Source organism: Eubalaena glacialis, chromosome 8 (assembly GCF_028564815.1).
Source record: "Eubalaena glacialis isolate mEubGla1 chromosome 8, mEubGla1.1.hap2.+ XY, whole genome shotgun sequence".
Lineage (NCBI taxonomy): Eukaryota > Metazoa > Chordata > Mammalia > Artiodactyla > Balaenidae > Eubalaena > Eubalaena glacialis.
In genome coordinates this window covers 7,019,992-7,040,912 of record NC_083723.1, presented here as the reverse complement: position 1 = coordinate 7,040,912, position 20,921 = coordinate 7,019,992, and the positions used below count along the sequence as shown (strand labels likewise).

General features: G+C 50.9%; 1 protein-coding gene across 3 annotated transcripts in view; it reads right to left on the bottom strand.

The window, feature by feature from the left end:
• EGFR (epidermal growth factor receptor) overlaps nt 1-20,921 on the bottom strand; it is a 195,010-nt gene that overhangs the window by 17,247 nt on the left and 156,842 nt on the right. For all 3 annotated transcript variants that reach the window (XM_061198320.1, XM_061198321.1, XM_061198322.1), the window contains exons 16-20: nt 17,203-17,241; nt 15,056-15,197; nt 14,166-14,288; nt 13,432-13,530; nt 8,051-8,236 (exon numbers count right to left, since the gene is read on the bottom strand). In XM_061198320.1, coding sequence (XP_061054303.1) covers nt 8,051-8,236; nt 13,432-13,530; nt 14,166-14,288; nt 15,056-15,197; nt 17,203-17,241 — 589 coding nt within the window. The remainder of the gene's footprint in view (nt 1-8,050; nt 8,237-13,431; nt 13,531-14,165; nt 14,289-15,055; nt 15,198-17,202; nt 17,242-20,921) is intronic.

Genomic DNA, 20,921 nt, shown 5'->3' with positions numbered 1-20,921 from the left:
GCCAGGGAGGTGGACCACATTTCCAGCCTCCTTTACAGCTGACACTCATGAACTCTCCAGTGAAGGGTAGGCACCACAGACATGCTTACCGAAGGGCACAAAATGGAAATGAATGGGCGAAACCAACTCTGCATTACCCTCGAGCTTTTTGCATGTAGCTCTCTTCATTTTAGTGCAAATGCAGGGAATACCTGCACATAAGGATAGATCCCAAATTTTCTGGCAAATTCATTGCTTCCTTTTGCATAGATATTAGGTAAAAATTACTAATTAACTTGTCACATCAAAGCGAAGTTTACAAATTTTCTTTCTAGAGTTAAACTAGCCATCACAGGAAAATAGGATCTTACAAAGACACTACCAGGAATTAGTCTTTGAGGGCTATTTTTGAGGCCTTTAATGTTTTTCTTCTCTTGGGGAAAAAAAAAAAAGATTCCCATGTGTCCACTGTATTATCTAGAAAGCTCCTGAATGTTTAAGATGCTGTTTGATTTAAACGGTTCCTTTCTAAGATGTCTCAGGTGCCGGCAAATAAGGTTAATGGGCTCATGTCTATTCAAGAGGAAGTGGGCAGGTGCTTCCCTGGAATAGCACTTCCAGGTTAGGAATCATTCCTTAGGGATGGAGCGTGGAGAGGGAGAGAGAAGCAGGGCTTCCTGGCAGAGGAGGACTTCCTACTCCCTGGCACCTCCCCCCCTTCACAGGGCTCCTTTCAGCAGCATCCGTCTCCCCTGTGGTTCACTAAGCCCACAAGGAGGACTTCAGAGGGCATTTCCAGCTACATTTAACTATCGTCGTGAACTTTCTTTCTGCCTCTTTATATGCCTAACAGAGGATCTGGTGCACTGGATACATTTTTTACAAAAGCTTGTTGAAGATGAAGGAAGGAAGGGATGAATGAATGATAATAGCGGCCGACAGTTCCGAACCAGGCATTTCAAACACGCCTGCGAAGATGCCTCTCCCGGTGCTGGGAGGTCTGGTACCACACAACAGCCTTGACAGCTGACCCAGGGGCCCAGAGCCTGGGCTGGTGCTGCTTCACAGACCAAGGGCTCTGAGGCCACCACTGGGATGGTGCCCTTAATTTCCTGCTGGGGCCTCCAAGTGAGACTTGTCTGCTGACCCAGAGACTGCTTTGGACGCCACACTCCAGCATCTTGGCCCTGTGCCGCTGAGCGTGCCCAAGGGCAGGTGGATGGGACTCTAACAATGGAACTGGCTCCACCCCCGCCCCTCCCCCCACCTCAGATTTTTTAAAGGAGCAGAGCAACTGCAATAAACTGCAACGTTTTCTCGTAACACCAGCCTTCAGAGAAGGCTTGGGAAAGGGCAGGAAAGAGCAGTACGTGTCTGGAGCACACAGCTAGAGGGATTTAAATCAGAGATAATTTCGGGACAAGATTAGACTCACTTGAACTTAGATAAAACTCTTATTCCTTGGTCTCTGTCCCACACAATATGGCAGTTTGAAAGGCCATCTCAGTTATAGTTCTAGGCCCAGCAGAGTTATAGTTTAACCAGCACCAGAGATAAGAGCCCTGACATCGCTGGTGAACTCTCAGAATCCAAACAGAGACCCGCAGGAAGCGATATCAGCGTCAGCCTCGTGGGGCCTCTTGGAAACGCAGTTCCCTGATTTTTCTGAGGGCCTCACTTTAATTTAATGGAACATATTTATTTTGCTAGTTAACACAGGACGGCTAGGATGGATGCTGCAATACTGAGGTTAAAAGGGGATCTGAAGAGCCGCCCTGGGACCTGAATGCACAGGAGACACGGGATGCTTCACGAGGGTTTGAAAGACTTTCCTCGCACAACACCCGGGGGAGAAGAGAGGCCTGGGTTGGGTGTGACATGTACGGACCGTATTCCCAGGCACTGCAGCATCCTGCAACTCTTAGCAGGAGCCCAGAGCGAGAGGCAGGAACGAGCTGCATTTCTAGTGTACTTCTTAACCGCCATGTGGGGAAGTGGTGGGTAGCAGGGACGGCCACTGACTTGGTGACTACGGAGGTGGCAGAATAGGAAACGGAGGGGTAGGCGGAGGGCTCTGGCAGAGTAAAGCAAGGCATGGCGTCCACACCACTGAACCCCTGCCCTCAGAAGAGGCAGGGAAGTGTCAGAATTTCCTATTCCAGGCACCAACCTCCTGCTGTGTAGGGACGGGAGGCCTGCTAGGCTCACCAGCCTGTGGGCTCCACTCTGACCCGTGACATCACGTGCTGGGGAAAAGCACAGACTTGGAAGCAAGGAGCCCTGGGGTGGAATCTTGATTTTGCTACTTCCTAGCTTGAGATCTGGGCAAGTTACTTCAACACCCCTTGCCTCCCTCTCCCCCATATGTAAAACGGGCTACTCAGAGGATTAAATGAGTTAATCCACATGGAGCACTTAGGACGGTGCCCAGGGAGAGTCCTCCCTTGGTGCTGTGATTGTCATCATTTCCTCCTAAATGCCAAATCCATCCCCTCTTCTCTACCCCTTTTGCCATGACCTTGAATTAGGCTGCTGCCATGTCCTGCTACACTTCCCAACAAAGTCTGATCGTGAATAAATTCCCGCGTGCCGCCCTTTGCTTTCGTGATGAAGCCGCGCTTGCAGGTTCCTGCGGGGTCTCCCCTCCCCTCCGGCCTGCCCCTCATCCCTCAGCAGCCCTCAGTGTCTCTTGGTCACCTCTCACTGCTCCCTCAGATGGTCCCCAGGACGGGGACGGGCTCTCACTCGTGTCCACAGCACCACAGCCACGTCCAGGCTCCCGAGGGTGCAGGGTGGCCGCCTCACCACTGCCGTCCCCGCACCTGGCGCTTGGCTGGCCGACTGAGCCCACTTTGCTGTCCCCGTGTGACTTGTACAGCAGCCTCTGGGAGTCTGGTCCCTCAGCTCTCCTGCTCTGACCCACTCATTTCCTGCTGCATTGTTACCTCTGTATGGATCTGTTTTCCTCACCTGTTTGCAAGTTTGGGGAGACAGGAAATTTTGTCTTCTTTATATACATATTTCACATGATACCTGACACTGACAGATAAATGCTCAAGAAATCACCAAGTGAAATGACTAAAAGTTGATGAATATGCTTTAACAGTACAGCAACTTTTGGCTTTATAGTGACATACTGTAAAGTGATCATTTAGGTTGATTAAGTTCAACTGTAATCTTGTGGAACGATGTGAGAATAAATAAAAAAATAATTCAAATAACTGAAATATCTGGTAACCAGATCTGCTGTGGGGCTCTGTCCCTGTCTGCGGTCTTGTTGCCCAGGGTTTTACGCAGGTACCTGCTCTGCAGCTGAATCAGCTCTTAGGAAGCGTCTTCCTCTCCCATCGCGTGGATGGAGGCTGGAGGCTGGAGGCTGGAGGCTGGAGGCTGAATCACCACCCTCAGGCTGCACAGTTAGTCAGCGGGGTGGGGGCTGCCTGGAACCTCACCTTCAGGAGTCCTGATCTGGAGCACAGGAAAGCCAGGCGGGGGGTGGGGGGAGCAGACCTGGGCACGAGGGCCAGAGCCACCTGGGCCCAGACAGGAGGCTGTGCACAGAGCGGTCAGCGTCTCCCCCCGCCCCCGAAGGCTGCGCGAGGCTGACGGACAACGTCTCCTCTTCCGGCCCCTCTTCCAGCATGATTTTCATTCTCTCCCACCCCTGCTCATCCCTCACGACCAGGCCACAATTTGTCGATGTGGATGTCATGACACGGCACCTAGACCCAGACACGAGGGGCCAGCACGCTCTGCTACGTCATCGGCAGGACCACCTTCCTCTCCTCACCTGGATGGGTCTTCTCTTCGCTGCTCTCGTGCCCTGAAAGCGCCTATAAATGTGTGAGCAGTGAAAACGCTGGGGCTTTTTCAGATGAATTTAGACCAAACTAAGTATCCCGTCTACTTAAAAAATGCATCCTTCGAATGGCATGTTTTCTGAAGTTCATCCTTATTAAGTTTCATCTTATAGAATGAACTAGGCGTAGTTCGGTGCTTCTGAAGTTGTGGTCGGTTTCCTTCTGACAGCATCCACCCACCCACCCCTCCACCCCAGCCCCCAGCTACCTTCAGATCTCACCAGGGCCTGGTCAGGTATCTGAAACGTATATCGTCTCTCTGAAAACTCACTTCTGTGAGATCTTAATCCAGGTTAGGTGAAAGAAAGCTCTGTGGTCCCAAAGGTTTGTGAAAATGTTAAATTAATCACAGCCTAGAGAGCTGATTTATGCAGCACTCGGCAGTAATGTGCTCTGTGGTGCTCTAAGAGGAATGAGCCTGGCACGGCAGCGGTGTTCTCTAAACTGAATTGATGACAGACAGCATCTTTTGGATTCTAACATTTTACTACATTATTATCCCGTCTAATTATTTTGGGATTTACGAGCTGGTTTATGCAGCCAGGAAGAAGGCACACACTTTCCGAAGCACCTAAGTTACTCCCCGTGAGTGAGAGCCCCCTGTACCTTCCTGAGCCAGGAGCTTAGGAAGCGGTGATGAGGGAGCAGGTGACGTCTCCACGGCCTCCTGAGACTTGAGTCTAGAATCTACTCTCACCCTGTGTGGAACGGCACCTCTGCTTTCCCAACCCCAGCAAGATTCCCCACTAGGCCACCTCTGTGTTCTTCTTTTTTTCTTTTGCCTGTGATATAATTTTATTTGTCGTCTTAGCAGTTTAGCCAGGACAATAAACCTACGTAATGGTACCCAGCTCTCCATCAATACCGGAAAACTTCCCAAGAGAGCCTGTGCCTTTGTGAATCAGGGAGGATATTTATAAGTCAATAAATCCCACCTTGAAAACGCCAGCAGGTTTAGTTTCTGGTCAGCCACTAAGTGTTTCTGGGTAGTTTCACTTCTAACTTTTACAGAGAAAACTGTTCAATACTTAGGTAAACAGTCACTAACCCAAGAGCAAATTTCTCTCTTTACAGCTGAAGAAACCATTATTTTCCTTTCCCTGCAAGGACAGACACTGCATCGCCACAGCTATTCAAGTACAGTGGCTTAGGTTTCTCTTGTGAAATAGAAAGCAGCTCCATCGCAGACAAATCTAACAGCTGCAACGTGAACCGACTTTGGATGTGAGTGAACCTAAACAAAGTTCAACAGGCAGAGCAGTGGATTGAAATAACAAGGTGAAATTCTGAGTAATATTATATAGAGCACTATCTTGGAAAACTTGCAGGCCCTGGAAACTCAACTCAGGAACTTTGGAAACTCATGGCTGACCAGGGCCCGGGCAGAGCTGAACTCGCCCTGTGGTGGGCACTGCCGTGGTCAGGTGTTTGTTTCTTCCTCGTGCTGGCAGAAGACTGATTTTTGGGGTCAAATAAACTTCCATCTATGCAGACACTTGTGAGCAGGCAGATCTGAATGTAGGGCTGCCAAGGAGAGAAGGGGAAAAGCTCATGAACGAGAGAGGGACCGGAAATAGGAGACGCTGCTCTAGGGAGAGAAAGTCGATATAGAACTAGAATAAGACAATGTTTCAGCTTAGATTTTCGTCACTAATCTAACTTAAATTAGTCGAAATATGGGGAAAAAACCAGAGAGGTGAGCATGGGGTGCCTACTGGGGCCCGAGTGGGCACCTCACAGAGGCTGCCCAGCACCGTTCTCGCTGCCGGGAGGACAGACGGCAGAGGCCCTTCCGCGGCCACAGAGAGACAACTCGCCTAAGAAAAGCCAGAATTGAGATGTGAATCCCCCAGAGTCACAAGCCCGGTTCCGTACCGGGCAGAACTTGCCAAGGCTATGTGTCGCATCACGTAAGAAGTCACTTTTGTGGAGCGGCCAACTGACACAAGATAATCAGAATGCTAAATATCCGGGCACCCTCTGGTGAGCTGGGCCTCATCACCCAGGCAGGTGTGCAGAGTTCTGGATGCCCTGCCTGACGGGGCAGCAGCCAGGGCCAGGGCCCAGTTTCAAGTTAAACAAGTAAATAAACCAGGTCTTCGCAGGTAGCAAGATGTGTTTTTAAAAAATAAAGCGAGTTAAGCAAGGTGATAGAGGCTGCCTGGGGTGGTGGGGGATAGCTTTGGTGATTTTCCTGCCTTAGCTAATCAGGGAAGAGACTAAGGAAGAATTTCTGGGGACGGGAGTCAGGACACGAGTAAACCTCCAGGAAAAATGCCATATTCAGCGAGACCTACTTGGGGCTAACGACCTCTGCCCCGACACCAGCCTCTGTTCTGGGCTGAAAAGCATCCTCCCAGATCTCATGCCTACCCAGCACCCCAGAATGTGACCTTCTTTAGACATAGGGTTTTGCAGATCTAATCGGTTAAAGACCTTGAGATGAAGTCATCCTGGATTTAGGAATGACCGGTGTCTGCTAAGAGAGAGGGTGATCTGGACTCAGGCCTATAGGGCAGGAGGCCACGTGAAGACCGGGGCAGAGGTGGGAGGGACCTGGAGCCCCCAGAGCTGGGGAGGGAGGAAGGATTCTCCCCTAGAGCCTTGGGAGGGGTGCGGCTCTTCTGACACCTTGATTTTGAACTTCTGACCTCCAGAACTATGAGTGAGTGAGCTTCTGTTGTGGTAAGCCACTAAGTTTGTCGTGCCTTTTGGTGGCAGCCCTAGGAAACTAACACTGTCAGACACAGAAATAACCAGCCTTTTCATGAGACCACAGCACGTGAGGCACGCAGGTTCTACCAGGACCACTGACTAGCAGCGGCCACGTGACTCCTCTGCCCTGTGACCGGGGTTACGGCCATGAGATGCCGAGAGCACCACGCGATGGGCGGGGGTCCGAGAGGCGCACCCACACTGCCGGGTGCCGGAGCCTCCGGGGCTGGGGCTGAGACAGCGACCCCGGCGGGCGGGCACTGGAAGAAGAGGGCAGAGGCGGCCTCCCACTGCCAGCCTGACCCTGCACTGCTGACCCCAGAGAAGCCTGTCCTGGAGCGAGCGTCTCGGGCGGCTGCTGGCTGAGAGGAGCCCAGAACACGTTTTCGTCTGTCTTAAGTCACCTTCTACGCCTGCTGGGGGTTGAGCGAGCAAGTCCGGAGCATCCTCAGGAGTAAATCTGCAGGACCGACGGTGCTGCCGCCCTGGGTGAGGCGAGCAACCAGGACCTGGATGGGGCCTGGGGCACGACGGGCGCCCTGTCCTCCCTGGTTCCTGCACGCTCCCAACACCTGCCCCGGGGCTGAGGGCGGGGCCTGCCCACAGATTCCATTCGTTCCACTGAGTGAAAGGTATACCCACTGTCAGGAGGAACAGAATTTAGCAAGTTGGGTTGCAGATAACTGATGCACTACCGGCATTGAGAGAGAGAGATCTGAAATGGAAGAACAGTCCTTGTGAGGCCATCTGAGCAGCTAAATACCCGGCCCATCGCTCTGCTCCTGGCCTCAGCTCCACCTGGCCACTGTCCGCCCCCTCGGCCCCTCCCTCGCTCCAGATCTAGCCTGTCGACAGGGGGACGCGTACGGAGCCCCATGAAGCAGCAGAAACATCTATTCACCTCCTGCCACCGCACGTCAGAGCCAGCACCTGTCTGTCCGCCCGGCCACTCTGTCACCTGACAGCCCTGGCCTGGTTTGCTGGCCTTGTGATCAAGTCCTGCCTGGGTGAAAGCCACACCGCCCCCTCTGCTACAAATTACCACAGTATTCAACAAAAAGAATGCCAGGGAAATGAGAACACTAATGTCACGCATACTGAGAGCCCCCCGTACAGAGAAAATTGTGCAAATGTAGCTGAATAATTAGATTTTCAGTGTGCAGTGGGACAGGCACCGATCTGATGCAAAAGACAATTGATTCAATTTAATGCAAACTAAAGAAGCGTGCATGCCATGTACACGCGTGTGCACACACATACACACGCCCTCTTGGCACACTCTGCGCTGTCCTAGGATGGAGAACGTAATTATTAACTTCCTGGCTGTCTTTATCTCCCCCTTGCCGCCGGCCTCTGGGGCTCTCCCCAGGGACCGCAGCATCCCGGGGGGCGAGGGCGGAGCGGCGAGCGAGGGCAGCCGCCAGCCCTGCCTCGTGGCCCTGCCTGCCCTCCCTGCAGAGCCGGGCGCCTGCTGCGAGCACCCTCGTCTGGCTTACCTTCGCGATCTGCACGCACCAGTTGAGCAGGTGCTGGGAGCCGATGTTGTCCTTGTGTTCACGGACATAATCCAGCAGGCAGCCGAAGGGCATGAGCTGCGTGACGAGCTGCACCGTGGACGTCAGGCAGATGCCCAGGAGGCGGCACACGTGAGGGTTGTCCACACTGGCCATCACGTAGGCTTCCTGGGGGCAGCGGAGGAGAGGGCGCGTCAGAAAGGCTCCCCGCCGTGGCTAACGGAATGGGCAGGCTTTTGTCCCTTTCCGGGTACAGAAGTCGAACGTGATTTTGAGTTTGGAAATGCGCGCGTGTGGAGGACAAGGGGGCCCGTGAAACGTCTAGTGCAGTGGACGTTCCCGCAGGCTCTCCTGCACGCGAGGCTGTGGAGTGGCCAGCTGCTTGATGGGAGACGTGCGGATTCTGCGTCACACAGAGGCCCAGGCAGCGCTCGCCATCGGCAAAGCGCTGGGTGACAACGAGACCTGATGTCTCCAAGTTTGGGCGTTGCCGAGTCCTTACGAAGACCTCCACCTCAAAGCCAAAGATGCCGCCGCTTCAAATGGTGTCAGGGCCGGTGGGAACCCGTGCTTGGGGCCCACACCCTGGTGAAGACTTGCCCGCTGACTCCGGAACCCCGACCGTGGGCACCGTGGTGGGAGATGCTGAGAGCTCTGGGGGGTCGGGAGAGGGAGGGGGACCTCACCTCTCCACAGAGCACCGGGGGCAGAGAGGGGGAGCCCCCCCCCAGGCACTGCCGGGGCCACGGGCACCGCTGCCATGCACGTCAGAGAAGCCCTTTGGGCTCTGAACCGGACGAAGGACGTCACACCTACAGCGATCGCAGACTCCGCTGGCGGCCCAGGATTCACTCCTGAAGAGGGGGTCTGTGTCGCCCCGCCTCAGCCTTGGGAAGGGAAATCCCTGCTGCTCTGCAGAACCCACTCCCCCCAGCCCCGCCCCTGCTAATTCGGAGGCTGCCGTGGCGGAAGCCTGACACAGACCCACAGCCATGGACTTTATTTGAACCCTTCTGCTATCCTTGGGCGGAGGAAGCTGATTTCATTTACAACCATGCACACAACTGGGCCTGGCTTTTGTCTGACTAAGAATCAGGGAATCCTCAATTTCCACCAATAAACTCCAACTCTTTCCCTTTAGAATGCAAAGGGGGGGGACATTTTATTCAGATCACCTGGTCTCCAAGAGAAAGTTCCGAGGCGCCTTTCCCCATCTGACCGCTGCTGTGCTCGGGGTGTGGGCCCTCTGTGCAGAAGGGAACACAGCCTGGGCCAGGTGAAGGCACGCGAGGGGGATGCTGGGGGATGCACCGCAGGAGCCAGAGGTGACAGTGGTGACAGACAGGTGGAGGGGCACGCACACATATCCCTAAACACAAACGTGACGGCACCAGTTTCTGGCCTGAACCCCTCCCCCGGCCTCACTGTTCCTGGGAAGCCCTCCAGGTCTTGCAAAGCCTCTCCTCCCACAGACCCCCGGTCCTCCTGCCCTCTGTTCCCCACCTCTGCTTGCCTGTACCTGGGAGGGCCTTTGTCTGGAATGCCCTTCCACCTCTCCTTTCCCTGGCTGACCCCTCCTCAGAGGGCCTCCCTGAACCCCAATCTAAGTTGAACTCTCCTGGCATCTTGCAGTTTTTCCCTCGGGGGAGCAGGCTGAGTACGGCCTGCTAACTTGCCAGAGATGCCAGTCCTTGGGCCTTGCCCGGGCAGGTGTGCCGTGAGAGATGCACGGAGCTGGGGCTTGTTTATCACCTCACCTCCCCAACACCTGCTCCTGCTGCGTCACTCCCATGGTGCCCAACACATCTCTAGGCACAGAGCTGCCTCAGGAACACCACGGCTGAAAGACACTGAAATCATATGACACAGAGACCATGCCACGTCCACTACGGAAAGAAACCCACAGCTCTGACATCCACTGCAGAAGCACCGTCCGTCTGGACGCTGCCCTAAGTGGAGACGCCCTGCTCTCACGGGCAGTTGGCCTTTCTCCTCGTCTGTGTTGTAAACGCAGCATCACAACAGCAGAGCAGGTGTTTAATACTATGGACCTTCTGACAGCTCTTCACCTTTGAGAAGGGCTACTGATAAAAAGTTAGAACTGGAAAAGGCCTGCAAGTGGTTTCTTCTCAAGCCATTATTTGTCTGAAGAGGAAACTGAGGCCCAGTGAATGACAACCAGAGACCGCATTTCTTATGTCAGGGCAGGGCCCACACCCGGGTCTCCCCCGACCCGGGCCCTCCTGGTCCTCTCCTGCTTACCCCATGCGCCGTGAGGCCTTGTTGAGTGCTCCGGCAGATGGGCTACCAGAAAGCTCTAGAACTTATGACACAGAAAGAGCACGTATATAAATCTGTTTTGCATTCTCGTTCCGTTGCCTGCCCTAAATTTAAACTGGAAAGTCTATGGAAACATCAGTAGGCCATGCGATCGCCAGAAAAGCACAAATCACGTCTCTCCCCCAGTCTGGGAAACTGTACAACCATAACACCAAAGAAATCCTCTGGCTGTTCTTATTTTCTTAAGATCTGGTTGAGACTTGGAAACATGTTGTATTCATTTTAGAGGGGAGAAAAATCTGCAGATCAGAGCAGTCTGAGTGGCCCATCTGCTGTGGGCCGTGAGGAGTTGACCTGGGGCTCAGGGAGCAGAGCATGGGCGTGGGTGTCCGGCCACACAGAGCCTGGAGCCCTGCCAGGTCCCCGCTCCTCTTAAAATCTGGTACAGCCACAGATTTCTGCACCCCGAAGCCCAGGCACAATGGGGATGCCGTCTGGTCGTGCGTCCTGTTCAGTGTATGCAGGAGCTAACGTGAGCTTTGTTCTTAGCTTTGTTTTCCTTGGAATCTCAAAGGTGCACCGTGACCTATGGCAAGAACGCTTGGTATTGCCCAGCCATCTCCGATCGGCCACCCCCGCCGGGCGTGCAGACTGGCAGGCAGAGCCCACGCTCGGAGGCTCCCAAGGCTGAGGTCAGAGTCACGTGGCAGGAGGGCCTCTGAGGCTCGGTGACCTTGAAAGTCTATTATTTTGTCCAACCGTTGAAATTTGGGGGGCCTTCCTTCTTGCCGTCTCCCTCATCTGTGAACTAGTTTACGTTCACAAAGATTGGGGAAAAAAGGATTCCACTAGACTTTAAACTCCTTCAGGAGAGGCAGACGCTTCACTTTAAGAATATTTCTGAAAGTGTCCCAGTAACTAAGCCACCACTGACCGCAGCGTGCGCCAGGGCTAGAGGGTGGGTGTGTGTGCTGTACCTCAGTGCTGGCCTGGGCAGGGGAATAAGAGTACGGGTTGCTGGAGCCATTTACAAGTGCGTGTGAGTGTTTCAAAGCCCACGCTCAGCCCCCTGGGCTGCCTGTTACAGAATTAACTCGCCCTTTAACTCACTGTTGAAACTGGCCCTCAAATCACTGGCTTTCCCTTCCCTCAGGGGCTCCCCACGGCCGCGCCCACGCTGCGAGGACAGGCTCCCTGTGCGCGTGGGGCAGGGGGAGCTTCGGGAAAAGCAGGCGGAAGGCCTCGGGCTGCCATCCCTCTGGTTACAGCCACAGGACGGGTGTTAGAGCAGAAAAAAGAAACCAGGGGCGGGACGCAGGGAGAGAAGGAGAGCAGGACAGAGACAGCACGAGAGGCGAAATGGGACTTTAAACTTCTTTTTTTTTACCTTGTCAGTCTTTCCTTTCTCTATCTTCCACCCCAACTCTGGCCCACGAAAGCAGATTTCCTCCCGTTTTAGGGTTCCTGGAGGGCCCTTCTCAGTGAAGCTACTTCTTTCCCAAAGTATAGCTACTGTCTTCAAAATCGCCCTTACTCTGCATAGTGAATAGTGTTAAAATTCACATCTCAACACCATTTTGTGAAAGTTATTAGAATGTCTTAAATGAGTAACAAATGAATTAAGGAAGCAAATTCTGCAAAAAAGATTTTCTTTTTAACGGTGTAGGAGAAGGACCTAGAGGTTGAAAGTGAAGAGACTTCACAAATCACTTGTTTGCTGTACTTCTTGCGGTTATGGAAATAGGAGTCGACCCTACGTTAACAGACTGTACGTTAATCTGTAAACTGTTAAAATGAAAGATAACTTTGCTTGGTAAGCTATCATCGGTGTGTGAGACTTTCTGTTGCACTGTGTTAATACATCATCCTTCATGTAGGAAATACTGGGGTGGGACTTTCCTGCTGCGATGAAAGGAGAGGAGGCTGCCTGGAGAAAATGGGGTTGGAGAGAGTGCGCTCCTGGGAAGCTCACTGTCTGAAGGCTTTTTTAAAAAGGCCCATGTTTGCTTTGCTTACTGTATATTCTGTGGGTTAGATACAAGAGTGGGGAAATGTTATATCCGACCTTTGTCCTTCGTGGCTGTAACACGAACGAAGTTCTCTAGATTTTTGACTCAGTAAAGGCAGTCGTTTTCCTTTTTCATTGACTGTTTCCCTAATTCACCACTGAGCCCCTCCAGCTCCTCTTTCACTGGCTCTGCTTTGGGACAAGAGCAAGAGAAACCCACATCCACCCCAGCAAGCGGAGGCCAGCGCCGTTAGCCCGGGACCCCAAGGGTGCGTCCACCGGAGCTTCCTGAGCTTCTACCTGCAGAGGGCTCTGCCCAGCTCCAGGCTGGCCCCTCCTGCATCCAGCCTCTTTCTAAGACCGTGCAGCTCCCTCATCGGCTAGTGAGGGTCCAGGGAAGGTGGAAAACGTTCAAGAGAATCGCAAGTAAAAACATGCAACAATAATCTTGTGGAGTATTTCAAAGACTCCATAAAGTAGCAATCAGCGGATGCTAGAAATAACATTTAAATCACTTTGAGAAAAAGTACAGAAGGTGAGCAACAGATTATAGAGTTCATAGAGCATCATATTGTTAATCCTAGGCACCTTTACAAAGCCATTTCAAAGATGAGCTAGTTGGTGGAAGAAAACGAACATGCATTTCAGAGTCAGAAGTAACCACGTGCTGGAAACCTACCCCAGCCACGCGACCCTGAGCATCAGGCTGCTTCATGCCTCCGTTCCTTCACTGAAGGCTTGGGGGGCACAACACCTAGAGCAGCACAGGCCCGCCAGGGGCGGTCACTGAGACGGCAGGGGTAAAGCCACTAGCACGGGGACGGCCCCTGGTGGATGCCCAGGGACCGCAGGCTTCCATACTTTCGGGGGCCAATAAGAGAATGGAAGAGTGAGTCTTCTCTACGAGAGAGGATTATACCAACTATAGCCAGAAGGAAAAAAAGACAGGAAAAGTGACCATTTAGAATGCGGTGATGACAAAGTCTAAAACAGAGCAATGTGCTGCCAATCACGAAAAAAGGTGGCTTCTGGCTTCCAGGCGTGCAGATAGCTAGAGAATAAAGCAGAAACTCACATCAAGAATTTCCTTGTTGGCTTTTGGAGATGTGGCTTCTCTTAATTCCTTGATAGCCACAGGAATTTTAACCTTCTCGCCTTCTGGTATCCAGAGTCCCTGTGACAAAGACAGGGGAAGACATTGGCTGGCAATCATCATACACGTAAGATGCGGCTCCTAGGCCGGCTGGGCATCATTAGTGACCCCACCCCAAAGGGCGAGGGGCTCGAGCGCAGCTCTGCACCCAAGGCCACCGGTGCTGGGAGTCACGATAGCTCAGCAGCTCTTTAGCTATCATGTTCCAGAAATCAGAGTAGTTAGACAAAACCCCTAAGCTCGTGCCAGTTACACAGTCAGTGTGAGTCATTTTGTCCAGAATTCTGAGATTCTGGGTCTAGGCCTAACTGAAATCAGACTATGCAATAGGGATGTAGGAAAAAGAAATGAACAGGAAGCTGTTCTGAGCTGGGCTTTATTCAGATGCTGCTGGGCCGTGACAGGCAACCCTCTTTCAGACTGACTTGTGCCACCCACCCCTCGGAAAGCTCACACTGTCCTCCTGAAAATGTCTGTGCCTGTGTACAGACCTCACCGGACCACTTACTTGTCACTGTGATCATAAAAGATTTCCTCTAGACAACTTGAGAAAAACATTGGAATTTCCTAAACCCTCAGTGACACAAAGAGCACGTGACCACGATAAAGACCACAGTGGAAGGCGCCTGGTTCCCCCCCGGGGGGGGGGGGCTCACCTTGTACACCGTGCCGAATGCTCCGGAGCCCAGCACCTTGACCTTTTTCAATTCCGTCTCCTTTAAGATCCTCAAGAGAGCTTGGTTGGGAGCTTCTCCGCTGGGCGTCAGAGGCTCGACAAGCTGTGAGAGACAAGAGGAAGAGACGATGCCCGCCGGGCCGGGGAGAGGCGTGGCAGGTCCAGACACCAGGGGACAGAACTCGCGGCTCTCACTCCGGAGACAGGGACGCCTGTTCTAAGGAACTTGGTGAGACACTCGGAAGGAACAGGGACTGACCCCCGCCCCCCCCCCCCCCCCCCCCGCCAAAAAGGCATCCTTGAACAGAACAGCTCCTTTGCAATAAGTGCAATTTCTATTTCTGTGTCCGGGCCGAGAACACTTGGGGAAGGACAGTGTTCTGTGGTGGTCCCTCTGCTAACCGGTCGGGCCCCTCACAGCCGTGATGCTGTAGCTGCGGTGGGTCCCTCTTCCCAGGGCCTCTGGCTTCTGACACGTTGTCAGACACGGATGCCGGCTGAGGAATCACGGACAACACGGTCACAAACGTGGCTCCAAAGGGAGCAGCCGCTGGTGTGGACAATGGCATTTTCCAAAGTAACACCTCGTGAGTTTACAGTTCTGCGCACCAGCCTTCCCCTTGGCCGGCCCGAGCGCCCACCCCACGTGGGCAGCGGGCGCCCCGGCTTGGTAACCGGCCGTGGGACTTACCCTAGACACAGCTGCATTCCCCCGGATACAAGTACTAACATGTGCATGTAGTTGCTTATAACCGGACATTCAGAGATGCTTCCGACTTTTTCCTCGCGATAAACAGAGCACAGTAATACATCTTTGAAACGCAACCTTCGGGCTGCCGCGCCTCCCCGCCCCCTCGCGCGGGCGCTCACCTCGCGCTCCTGCAGCAGCCGGCGCAGCGTGCGCTTGCGGACGATGCGGCGCCTGCGCAGAAAGAGGCCGACGCCCAGGGCCAGCACCACCGCCAGCAGCAGGGCGCCCACGATCCCGGTGGCGATGGACGGAATCCTGGGCCTGGAACGAGGTGGACACGCAAGGGGGTGAGGCTTGTTACGGTGGCATTTCACACATTTCCCGTATGTTCTGATAGCATGACGTCATTTAGGGCTCGCTCAGAAAGTGGAATACGGCGCAGCCAGCTCGGAAAGGAGAAAGGAGGGCGGACTTCGAGCCCCAGGGCAGGGTTTCCAACTTCCTTCAGTATAGGAGCCTGCTGTGTCGCCTGTTTTGCACTGAGGTATCACTTGGACTTATCCCTATAGCGATCATACTTTCATCTGCTGATTAAGAAAGCACATCATTTAAAAAGTAACTCAGAGTTCAGTCATGCTTTTCATGTGAATTTGTGTGGCTCCCCGGAGTGTCTCCACGCGTTTGAGGCACGCCCTCCGCACGTGACACTTGCGATGTCTGCTGGCCAGGCTGGAAGGAGGGACCTTTTCAAACCTGTGGAGACTTCCCGAGGGGTCCGGGGCTTTCAAGAGCTGTATGCATGAGTGTGGAGGGGGTGAGGAAGTGACAGGATTTCCACACGGACAGCAGAGCTGTCATGGATGAGTGATGTCATCCTGCAGCCCCCCCACACCCCATAGGGCTCGGGACCAGCAAACACCCAAAACTCGGTTTCTAAAGCTCACGGGGAAAGAACCGTCTGAATTAGTAGATTCTGAATTTAGAATCTTCATAAAGCTTTTCTTCGCCAGCACCTGTGCCATCTAAACTTCTGGCAAACTTCATATTTTCAGGTAGAAATGTTAACGAATATCAAAGATTAATCAGTAGCACCGTTTGCACCTAAAAAAAAGTGCCATAGTTCTTACGGATTTCTCATAAGTGGGTCAAAGGTACTTCACGTAAATAGTATATATGACACTTTCTTCTTAGCAAGTGCAAAAGTCATCTCCTGAGTTATACCATCTTCCCAATTAATGCAGTTTGAATTAATGGGTTTTTACCATTTTGAAGGGGACATTGAAAGATGTCAGGAATAATTTGTACAGAGTATGTGTTCCATGGGAAGTAGGGGGAGTGAAAAGAGAAGAGAAAAATTAAAAGGGTAAATACAACAAAGAATGGTCGTTGACTGGTTTCAGGGTGGGGATGTGACGGAAAACCTCATTACTAAGACGCTGATTGAAGCACAAAGAGAGGACGAAGCTTGCTGGTGTCCTCGTGGCTCAAGTGAAGAGGGGCGTAAAAGGAAATCTTTATCTTTGAGAAACTGCCCCATTTGTCTTTAATATCTCACTTGATAGTAGGAGGGATCAGTTATCTTGGCTAATTCTTCAGCAAGAGACTGAGCTGACTGGCTCAGCTGGCAATGAGGAAGGTTGTTGAGGGGAGGAATTTTGTAAACGTTACTGGAGATGGCAGAGGTTCCTGGATGTTTGGCTGGTGTTTGGGGATATCTGGTCAGTGTCTTGTGTATAATTCTGATTCTTCGATAGACATTATTAATGGATAATATCACTTTCCTGATGAGTCTGAACAGGAAGTCCCAATTCTGCTTTTCTCTGTGCAGCATTTCAGGCAGTGACGGCAAAGTGATCACAACTGAAATGCTGAAGGAAGTCCTGTGTTTAGAAAAGGAAGTAAGGGGAGAAATTCTCCCAAGCTGGAGCTCTGTCATTGGACAGAAAGGTCATTCAAACGCAGGTTTGTGGTAGGGCCAGCTGGGTCAACGAGGAAAGAGAAGAGAAGCTGGAGGAGGAGAAGGATCCAGCAACGCTGGTGACCTAGGGGGCAGGACTGCATGTGAAGCGCTGGGCAGTGAGGCTGGCTCCGCGTGGAGGAGGCCCAGCACTCATGTCCTGCCCTCCCCCTCCCGGCCCCCCGGCCCCAGAGCACAGCCAGCAGCGTGGGCAGGGTGAGCTCTGCTAGGGATGCCCAGGCTGGCCCAGGGTGAAGTGAGAACCGGCCAAGGCAGAGGGCAGTCGGAAAAGAGGGAAAGCATTACCCTCACCCATAGCGCTCTTGGTCATTTCTGATCAGGTCATAACATACAAAGTGTCACACTTACCCATTCACTGCACAGCCTTGAAGACCTGGCCCAGCACAGCTGTAGGAATTGAAAGAGAAATACACATTTCGATCATTTTACTCCTTTAGCACTTTTTCTTGGAGAGTTTTTATTAAATCATAAGGCAATGTGTGTTAAATTACTTTCAAATCATTACAATCGCAGTGTGTCTCAATAGTGCTTAAGCATTTGTTTATTATGCATTTATTCATTTGTTCATTCACTCAGCAAGTATTTTTGAGTGTCTGCTTTGTGACAGGGATTGTTCTAGCATTGAACAAAGTAGACATTTCTGGTCTGCATTATTGACATGTTTTCACGGCTTCCATTTGACAGAGGTTCAGCTGGCCCACAGCTGGCTCTAGAACATCAATGTGGGCAGGAGGTACAGGGAGCTGAGACCAGAACCATTTCCTGGGGCACACTGATTAAGGAGCGGGGCGGGGAGGGGGGTGGGCAGACGAGTGACGACATGCATCTCAGGGGCAGGGAAACAGGGACGATGATTTCAGACGCAGAAAGCCAGGGGCTGGCTCCATCCGCTTCCACACAACTGCGATGTTGTACGTCAAGCAGGGACATCATTTGTCCTAACGTGACCCCTCAGCAGCTGGGTTCCCGTTCTGTGGGGCACCACCATCTGTTATTTTGATTACAGGATGATGGTTGAAAAGGCAGACTAAGTTGGCTCTGAAGGACAGCAACGTTTGTCAATAAAAACGTCAACAGGAAAATAAAATATTCCAATTAAATGGGGAAGACTGATGTTCACGGCCTGGGGAAAGATGAAGAAGCCTGGTTCAGGTATGTGAAGAGGCCCGGTGCTTGTTGGATGCGCACTGTCAACTGGTTCTAATCATTTTCTGTCTCATTCCAAGGGCTGTGATCTCTATACTCTACTCCTCTTGGTTTTGAGGGTCTGAGACCTCTTTTCCGTGGTGTCAGACAACGCAGTCTCGGCCCTGCAAGCCTTCGGGCCTTCATCCCTACACCCGACACAGGCTTCTTCAGGCAGTGGAACACACAAGGAGTTCTCCTTTTTTCACAATCTTTTATCTCCTAGGATGATCGCCAGAGACAACATTCGCTAATGGATAACCACTGGTAAAATTAACCCCTCCTCAAAATATCCCTCCTCACTAGTGTTTTTATATGTTCCCATAATGCCTGTTTGGTTTCCAGACCGTAACAGAATGGGAACTCTATGCATAGTGGTGCAAACTGGAATTGCACACTTTGGAAAAGAAGCAGGGTTTTCATGCAGCCTCTGAAAGTGCTGCTGGGAAACCTATGGGGTTTCTAGCAAGAAGCTATGGACAAGGGAGACGCTCCTAGGGAGAGCTCGGCCAGTTTACATTTGCAGAGATGATGGACATGGGTAGTGACTGGATAGGTGCCCTAAGAGGGAACCATCTGAGTATCAAAGGATTAAGAGGTCCTTGGGAAAGCTGATGGTGCCCTGCATAATTCTGCAGAAATGATTGTCAGATATCAAGCAAAAGAGGCCATATCATGCTATCATTTAATTTTGTCAGAAAAATTATTCCTTGTCTCCCACTTGATTTATCATTTTTTTGTTACATGTAATTAAAATAGGCAAAATTTCGTGTTATTTCGTTTAATTTATTGGCATAAAATTTCAAAGAAACCTTCCCCTGACGACTTACTATAAAATGTGGTTCCATTTAAAAGTGGATTTGCGGACTTCCCTGGCGGCGCCGTGGTTTAGAATCCGCCTGCCAATGCAGGGGACACGGGTTCGAGCCCTGGTCCGGTAAGATCCCACGTGCCGCGGAGCAACTAAGCCTGTGCGCCACAACTACTAAGCCTGCGCTCTAGAGTCCGCGAGCCACAACTACTGAAGCCCGCGTGCCTAGAGCCCGTGCTCCGCAACAAGAGAAGCCACCGCAATGAGAAGGCCGTGCACCGCAACGAAGAGTAGCCCCCGCTCACCGCAAGAGAAAGCCTGCACGCAGCAGCGAAGACCCCACACAGCCAAAATAAATAAAAGTGGATTTGCTTCAAGTTTGCTGACCCATTCCCTGGGGTAAGCAGACCTGCCCTGTGGGAATGGCATGGCTTCTGGAAGCAAGCATGCGCCTGTAACCTGGGCTCTGTCACTGCTGGCTGATGAGTCGTGGTGATCCCAGAGCCTTTCTAAGTGTTTCTTTAACAATACAAATGGGGAAAGCAGCGCGTTCGCTCTTAGTCATCGTTGAGGCTATGTGTTTGATGATGCTGTGCACATCGCAGATACACAATAAAAGAAATGTTTTATATTTCCCCTCACCCCATCAATATTTCTCCATATTTAAAAAATTAAATCCATTTTTAGTACGTAATTCCTTTGGGAGAAGATAGAGATAGTAATAACAAGATTACGGAAAACTATATATTTTTCTACCAATGCTATATGCTCACAGACACACACACATATAGAAACACATTTATTTCCCAAAGATAGAAAAAACAGGAAAAATATATTTATTTGATATAGGTAATATAATTCTATTTTAGAGAATCTGCTCCAAAATTGCTTATTTTGGGGAATATGAAAAAAATAGACTAAGTAAAAAACTAGCAAATTACAGTTTATACTGTGTTTTGTAGAGTTTGCAGAGTGGTCAATATAACCAGTGTGCTGGTATACCCAAAGGGAAAAATATGAAAAATCTTGAAATTCCTACCAAGGAGGTATTTGGTAAAGTTCAGAATTCATTCTGGATTTAAAAAAAGAGTTTAAAAGTAGGAATAGATAACTGTTTCTTTAACAAGATAATAAGAATCTCACACTAATAGCAAATATTGTTCTTAATGGTGATTTATTACAGCCATTCCCACCACCATCAGATATAAAATTCTGATCTCCACTACCATTGTATCTGATATTATTCTAGAAATTCTGGCCCTTGTAATATGATTTGAAACTTTTGGAAAAGAGATACAGATACCATTACTGGAGACGATATAATTGTTTTCCTGGAAAATTCAAGACCATGAACTAAAACCCTAATTTCAAAGGAAGTTCAGTAGAGACCATCAATACGAGATGAATATACACCTCCGCCAAAAAAAAATCAAAAGCTATCTTATATATTACATATAATAAATGAGAAGATATACTAGAAAACAAGGTCCATTTCACAGTAGCAAAAATAAATACAAAATGTTTAGGCAGAACATGAAAGAACACAACTAAAACTTTACTGAAATATAAAAAAGAATATCTGAATGTATGAAGAAATTATCATTTCCTGACTGGGAATACAAAATATTGTAAAAATGTTAGCCCTACTCAAATTAATTAATTGGCTTTAGTGGGGTTTTTGTGTGTGTGTGTGTGTGTGTGTGTGTGTGTTAAACTTGGTAAAATATTCCAGGTCACTTGCAACACACCAATGGCTTAGACTAAGATTAGAGGGAGAAGACAGTCACATGCAAACCACACAGGAAATGCCCAGGCTTCCTACATGTTAGCTGGGGAATCAGCTGCCTGGGACTGAAACTCTTGGACCACAGGGTCATGGAATGGTGGAGCCCTTCCATTTACCCTCATGATGGCTGAAACTCAAGAAGGAAGGTGAAACGATGGAAGTTGACCAGGGTACCAGTCATTCCCAAATCACTTGTCTCCAGGCCCAGGCTCTTCCATATAAATGCAGTTAAAATAGGTTTTTTGGAAAAACTTAGGACGTACTCGGAAAATTTTCAAGACTCCT